Source organism: Suncus etruscus, chromosome 7 (genome assembly GCF_024139225.1).
Source record: "Suncus etruscus isolate mSunEtr1 chromosome 7, mSunEtr1.pri.cur, whole genome shotgun sequence".
Taxonomy (NCBI): Eukaryota; Metazoa; Chordata; class Mammalia; order Eulipotyphla; family Soricidae; genus Suncus; species Suncus etruscus.
In genome coordinates, this window is record NC_064854.1 from 22,487,898 (window position 1) to 22,495,438 (window position 7,541).

General features: G+C 47.8%; 1 protein-coding gene across 1 annotated transcript; it reads right to left on the reverse strand.

The window, feature by feature from the left end:
• C1QL3 (complement C1q like 3) lies at window positions 1–6,837 on the reverse strand. Its single transcript, XM_049777819.1, has 2 exons — window positions 6,089–6,837; window positions 1–405 (listed from the first exon to the last, which is right to left on the reverse strand). Exons 1-2 carry the CDS (start codon window positions 6,674–6,676, stop codon window positions 226–228), a joined length of 768 nt encoding a protein of 255 aa, XP_049633776.1. The 5' UTR covers window positions 6,677–6,837; the 3' UTR covers window positions 1–225.
• Window positions 6,838–7,541: the final 704 nt, after the last annotated feature.

Consider the following 7,541-nt stretch of genomic DNA (forward strand, 5'->3'; position numbering starts at 1 on the left):
TTTGCTTTGGCGGCAGAGGATCACACATCTGCTTATTTTGCTTTTAATATATTATTTTTTTTTTTACATAATGTGTCTGAGGATACAGATGTGAGTCAGGTAGCATTATATTTCCCCACAAATACAACAGAACTGAGGTGGCCCACATTTGGCACCCCCGGGGATCCTTGATTCACAGAAGCAAGTCAGATGAATCCAGCGTCCAAACGCTTGGTTTCTGCAGGATCAGTCAGCATAGATAATAAATCCAGAGAACGTGCTGTATTTGTTGTTGTTTCCTCCGTGAGCTTTCCCGCCATCTAACTTGATGTAGATCTCATCCCCTGGCTCCAAATGCAGGACCACGCTGTTGCTGGCATAGTCATAATTCTGGTCGGCATCCTGGGCAATAGCACTGGCCCGCACCTATGGGAAAGACACAAGAATTAGAGTGCAGAAACCACCATTTTCCCAAGGGTTTGCTTGTTATTTCTTACGTCCCTCCCTTTGTCCAGCATCATAAGCAATCTTGCCACTGGGGTCCAGACTCCAGCACTGTGATCCCACATCTTGATCTGAGAGCTTTGTGGGATGTCTGGTTAACAGTTTACAAATGTTTTTTTGAGGAGTCAAGGAACTGGGAACTATCCTGGTCTTTTCTGAATACATATTGGAAATGAGGCATACATAACAATCTATTCTCTATCTTGGGCACTGCTTTTTATTTTTTTTTCTAATTTCTTGAATTGCTATAGCCTATCACTTCTTGAAATGGGAATACTAGCGGGTTTTTGTTGGGTTGGGGGGGGGCTAGGTTTTGTTATTTTAATTAAGAGGAAAAAAGGCAATGTTCTAACCATCTGTTTAGGTTTATAAAACTTTGATCCAAAGATCAGTTGGGCCCATGAATATTAGTGATGAGATTCACAGCAGGTAGACTCAGAAATACCTCCCCCTCTCATTCAATTGTATTTGAAGAAAAGGTGGTAGAAAGTCTTGTAAGTTAGAGCTTGTGAATCTCATTCAAGCAGAACCCTATGTGCCAGAAGCTTACCTAACTCTTTTCAGCATCTTTATTTATCTCTTCCAAGTTTTCAGTTATTTTTATTCTTTTTAAGCTTTCTTTTGGCTGCTTAATTGTGATGTGTATCAAAGATTTATTTCATTTCAACCTATCTAAAAGTTACAGAAAGAAATAACTTTTCAAGATGTGTGGTCTCTAAAATCTCTAGAATGTTTTAATGATCTCCTTGAATCTGCTCTTCATACAATTAGGCAATTGTGAATCTGTGGTTTGCCTGGAGATTGATTAAAATTATGCTTGTTGCGCCTCTGATCTCATTACTAAGTTGACAGACATTTATTTGCAAACAGTCAAATTGCCCATCATATCAAGTAACACGACATTTATTTGCAAACAGTCAAATTGCCCATCATATCAAGTAACACGGACTTTCTGTCAGATCCTCAACTCAAATGAGGCTTCATATTAATTTAGAGCTATTTTGACCGTGTCTTGGAATTTCTTTCAGTAGGCAGACTTGTAAGTGATTTATTTCAGGAAAACATCTCCTACTTTGTGGCTTGTTTCTATTCCACTGTAATGATATTTCCCTGAATAACATAGCAAGTGATTTAGTGGTTTTGTAAACCTGCAGTGAGTTATAATGCATGACTTGGGGTACAATAGGCTGGATTTTATCACTTGGCAAAATGAGGGAAATGAAACATAAGTCAAGAATGTTCATGCATTTCTTTCAAAATTTAAATGGTAGGCTTCCAAATTAAATTTTCATGGGGTATGCTCTCACATTAATGCTGAAATGTTACAAAAAAGAAAAAAAGAAAAACCTTTAAACTGCTGAAGTAGTAATCTGAGTAATATTTAAATTTTTTTTTCTTGCTGGGTATCATATAGCAAGAGGAGGGAAAAAGGCTTAAAGGATCAAGAATTGCTAACTCTGTGCTAAGTGACACTAATATAATGAATGCAATATAACATGCAGTTATGCTCAGAAGCACCATCTCAAATGGATACAGCAATTTAGTAGTGGGGTCTGCTTGACCACCAAGTAAGAATACAATTTAAATTCGGAATATTTTGTAGGCACTAATCTTAAGTTTGTAGGAGCTGAATTAATTTTATCTAGGCTTTCAATCCCCAAGTGGGGGGGGGGATGCTTCATGGAGGATATCAAGATTATAATCTCACATTTTATATGTAAATTTTTAAAGGGTAAGAAAAAAAACAGGAGCTACAGAACAGTCATTAGCCATATTTGTAATTTTTCAGCAATTACCCATAACATACTTCAAAGCTATTATCACCAAAAACACATTGAATTTAGTACTTTGGGCATTTAGTCAAAGTTCTATGGCAACTCTACTTTTATATTGGCTGTTTGAGGACATTTGGGCAGCGGGACTTAATAAAAATCATGTGATATAGGGAAACTAATCTTAACGAGACAGATCTGATGCCATTTTTTATTCTCTAGGGGATAACCACAAGGCCACGGGACAGTTGTTATCATTTTCATGTAATAGGTGTAACCAGGAAAGCCTGCAAAGACATTGAGGTGACCCCCTGGGAGCTCAAGGTCACTCTTGTGAGTTTCACTTCCTTTGTTGGATCCAATCAATGTGATTGCTTTGTAATCAAAGTGGTCTTCTGGATTCACTACCCAGAGTCCCCTCCCTCAGTCTTGACCAAGAAAAGAACTGTACACATTCCCTCCAGATGTTCTTTACTTGATTTTTTTAACATATGCCTGTTCAACTGATCAGACTCAAAAGGTAAACTGGGACTGGAAATTTCAAACTCCAGCTCACTGTCTTCCCCTAATTTCTTCCTTGAAGCCATCAAACTATTTAGAAGGTAATGCATCCATCCAGCAGGCTATTTTCAGTCTCCTAAATGTACACTGATTTCAGCATTTTCTCTCGGAATATGATATCTCCTTTCCTCAGCCCCATGTACTTCTTGCTACCTAAATGTACTCTAAGATCTTTGTGTTGTATAAGTTAACTATTTAGCTCCTGTTGGAACAGTGCATCTGTAAAATTCCCAGAAAAGAGATCAAATTTGACATTTCATTCATCTCTAGTCAAGGAAGAGCCAGCGACAAAACTCTTCATTCTTTTTTAATATGCTTCCTTTCACTGGGGTCGTCACAAATTACATTTTAAGAGGAAAAAATTTGGTCCTTAATTATTTCAGAGTTCAAATCTCAAGCCACTTTTACTTGTTATTTTGCTGGCATGCCAGTGATAGCATCAAAAATTGATGGTTTTTTTTGTTGTTGTTTTTACGCTGGCTTTCTGCTCAAATGATAACAAACAGATAAAAAATAATTTCTGTCTCTTAGCTCACTGAATCCAACTGTTTGTTACCGTTCAGAGCCAACTGTTATGGGTGTCCCACAAAAGAGGGAAAGATTAAATGTCGGTGGATGGTTTCCTGGGGGACATAGGAAAACCGTGGCTCTTTAAGCAAGGTATTTCTGAAAACATCTGAGATTGGGAAGCTCTAGCGTTATCTGATTAGTGGGTCTTCACCATTAGAGACAATATTTATGGTAACACCTGTTAATTTAATTAATTGCTGCTGATGTTCTTGTAATTTCATTTTCATGGTTCTTCTGTGGAATCCTAACAAAAGGTTAAGTGGCACATCAGGTTAATTTACTGGCCTCTGATGCATCCATCTGTGATCAGGCAGTCCACACAAAGCATAAAATGCTTCCTGAATATTGGGGGGGGGGCAGAGAAATTGCCCTACCCAAGAGTGAACTGCAGTTAGGGCTTAATTTGGGGGACTCTCAATATCCACTTAATTCATAGAACATTTCACCGACATGGGTGTCTGCATTTCTGGCTGATAAAAAACAAAACAAAACAAATGAGGTCAGCTAAAAAGGGGCTGCTCCCTTCCAAGAAGTCATGCAGAGAGAGCCTAACTGAAAAAAAAAAAAATCAAGGCTAACACATATATGTAATGTTCATCAAGAAAATAAAGACTGGGGGAGATTTCCCCCTTTGCCACTGCATGCAGAACCTCACTTGCCCCCCTCCCCCAAAAGTTCTCTTCTCAAGGGAACATTTCTTATCAGGTGGAAATGAACATTCTCGCAAATAGTCCCGCTGAACTCAATCACCGTGTATCTGCCACTCTTCAGTCATTTTCCTAAATTACTTGTTGCATATTTCTTTGGGAGAAGCAGCAGCAAAGTAAAGCCAATGGAAGGCTTTATAGAGGTGCAGGGCTGCTTCCCTGCCTCCTAGTCCCTTCCTTCCTCTTCCTCTTAGAAGAAGCACTGTATACCCTCACACAGTGGAATTATTTGGAGAAAAAAAATTAAAAGGCTTACTGGCTCTGGGAACTGGCTTCATAAGGCCTGGGTTCAAAAGTCTTGGGTACCCTCACCAGCCTTTATTTTCTCGGTCCCCATTCCCAGTTTGTCAGACAAGGGTCATTCCCAGATATTTCAGAGGGTGTGCTTTTTACAATTTGGCTGCTGAAACTGGAATCTGATTTCACTGTCATGAGAGCCTCTAAAAAGCAATCCCTTTGCCCAGAGTGTCTGGCAGACCTAACCTTTGAATCAGAGGAGAACCGATTTGTAAATAAATAGCCAGACACCCCCTGGCTGCCTGCTGGGGGGGGGGGGGGCTGTTCCCACAGTGTCTCATTAACATGACACAATCACTTTCTTTTGGCACCGTGAGCACGTGAGTCATGCCCCTTTAAACCAGTTACCTCTAACTAGCGCACTGCTCGCCAATCTTTGTCAATCTTTGGGTTTCTCTGAATATTATTTTTTTGTGCATAATAACTGTAACAAATCGCCTAGTCAGTGCCTCCTGGTGGACATTTTCCTTTCTGTGCTCCGTGTCTGCAGGTCCCTGAAGCTTTTTACTTCCCACTTTCCTTACAAGTGAGGTTGCCAGGAGGGCAGGGCCAGGGCTCTTGGGGCTTTTACTAGCTTAGAAAGTTTGGATATTTGCTTTCACTTGGGGAAGAGTTCTGAGACTGAAAATCTCCCGCGGTTGATAGAAAGCTGGATTCTAGTTTTTGAAGTTCGGACTTCAAGCGGTCATCCTAAGACCCCTGCGGAAAGCTGGACTGGGAGCTGGATGGAAGCCGAGCCCCCAAACAAAGAATCCCCAAAGCAAAGTTAAAGTCAAGAGATTGGCTCCACAGGGCTAGGGTTGGGGGTAGCCGATGACACTTTGGGATAGTTACAAATATTAATTTTTCTCCTCTGACCAAGAGATCAAACACTCGGAGTTTGCACTGAAATTTTGCATTTCTCGAGCACACGGTCCAGGTACCCTCAACAGGAAATCCACAGTCCTGGAAAGCCCTTCTGACCTAGGGCAACCCGAACAGCTCCGGGAAGCAATCTGGGGGGCTGATCGGAGACACTGTCACGGTCAAGGCCAAAGAGAAAATGCCTCTTGGCGGGGCACACGGGGATGTTGACACTGGTCACCACCTAATTGTCCGCCCCTCCCCTCCTTTCTTTCGGGGCGCCAACCCATGGATCTCAACTTTCCCCTTCGGGATGCGCTTCCTCGTCCCCTTCCAGGAGACCTGGTGACAGCGTCTCCAGAGGGGCAGGGTGTGCGTTTCGGGGTGCCCTAAGCTTCCGCTGAGCGTCCTCACATCCCTCTCTCTCCACAGGGTTCTCCTTTCTCCCCAAGACCCGTCACCCGGTTACGCCCATCCCGGGCTGCTCCCCGCAGTCCTAGCAGGCAAGCCAAGCGAACCTGCGACTCCTCTAAGCCTAGTTGAGAAGCGGGGGGCCTGCGAGGGGGATCCACAAGCAATCCAGGATAGGGGGCCACGGAGTTGCCTTCAGCCCATTCCTCTAGAGTTAGGGGTTCTCCCTCTTTTGGATGCACTGGGGGGCCCCGTCCGTGGCGCACAACCCTCCTTCTCCTCCACCTTCCTCCTCCGGGTGCCAGAGCGGCGCTCCCCCCCACTCCACTTCGGTCTCTCCGGGAGAGCCGGGGATGGGAGGGAGGGAGGGAGGGTGCCCTTTTCATGCCATCCCATCGGGGAGCCCCTCCCCGCACCTGGCCGCGCCCCGCACGGGCAACTCACCTGGTTGTTCTTGCACAGATCAGCCCACATGCTGGTGCCGTCGCCTCCGCGCATGAGGACGTGGTAGGTGAAGAAGTAGATGCCGGGGATGGAGCAGGTGAACTTGCCCGTGGTGGGGTCGTAGTGGTTGCCCAGGTTGGTCACCACGTCGTCGAACTTGAGCACCTCGTAGCCCTCGTGCTGCCGCTTGAGGCCGGCGTAGAAGGCGATCTTGGGCACGGTGCTGTAGGTGGCCGCGCTGATGGCCCCAGCCGCGTTCAGGCCCGGCGCTCCGGGCGGCCCGGGCAGGCCTTGGCGGCCGGGCTCGCCTTTGTCTCCCGGGGGCCCCACGGGACCCGGCGGGCCCGGTTCTCCCGGAGGGCCCCGGGGGCCTGCCTTGCCCGGCCGGCCCGCCTCGCCCTTGGGGCCTTGGATGAAGGTGGGCAGCGACTGCATGAGGCCGCGGTCGGGCGTGGCGGCCGTGCTGGGCGCCTTGGTGCCCCCGTAAGGGTCGCAGACCATCCGACAGGTGCCCAGCATCTCGTAGTGCGCCGACGTGCCAGCCGAACTCACCAGCACCGGGATGAGGATGACCAGGAGCAAAACCATCACCACTCCCAGCGCCCCGGCGGCGATCAGGCGCCTCCTGCTGCCCACCAGCCGGCTCAGCGCGGGGCGATCCTCTTGTCTGCTTTTGGACAAAATTTTGAAGGTTGGGGGGGGACCTCGTCAGAGCCGAAAAAATGTCCAAAAATGCCAGGCAAAAAGCCCAAGTGTCCTGAGCGCGCCCGCGCTCCGGCCGCTCCGGCAACCTGGGCTGCAAGCTGCCCGAGTGACTTGAGCCCCAAGAGTCCGTCCCGAGGAGATGCGTGGGGTGGGGTCGGGGCGGAGGGGCGGCGGGCAGGGAGGGGGTGCGCGAGGCGCCCCCCTGGCCTCGGCCGAGCCCCTGCGCACCTGTGGCTGTCGCCACCCGGCTGGCAGAGCTGTCGCCGCTGCCTCTGCGCTCGCCGGCGCCGCTCACACTTTTATGCGGCCGCTGCTCCCCGCGATCGACTCGTGCGTTCGTGCCGACGGCTCCAGCGCGCACCAACTTTCCGCCTCAAGTTGCTTTTTTTTTTCCCTCTCTCTCTCTTCTTCCTTCCCCTCCCTCCTCCTCCTCTCGCTTTCTCTCCAATCTCCTTTGCTGCACCAGGCGAAAGTCTTTAGCCGGCTGCCTTTGCTGGCGTTCTTGCTTTTTGCTTTGCAAGATCGCCCAACTCTCCCAGCTGAGACGCGCGCCTCCAAGGCCCCGCGCTTGCAGCGCCGGTGGCACGGAGCTGTGGCTGTGGCTGTGGCTGTGACTGTGTTGTTGTTGGTGGTGGTGGTGAGATTCCAAAGGCTGGAGCGGCGGGCAGAGAGAGAGAACGAGCGAGCGAGCGAGCTGCGGAGAGCCAACCTCACCGCCCGGAGCCGAGCGCGAGAGCGACTGGAGGCA

Excerpts from the sequence above, each read along its gene's own strand:
- C1QL3 (XM_049777819.1), bottom strand. The coding sequence starts at position 6,676 with ATGGTTTTGCTCCTGGTCATCCTCATCCCGGTGCTGGTGAGTTCGGCT. Across the intron at positions 406-6,088 it reads ATCTGTGCAAGAACAACCAG|GTGCGGGCCAGTGCTATTGC; the intron begins GTGAGTTGCCCG and ends TCTTTCCCATAG.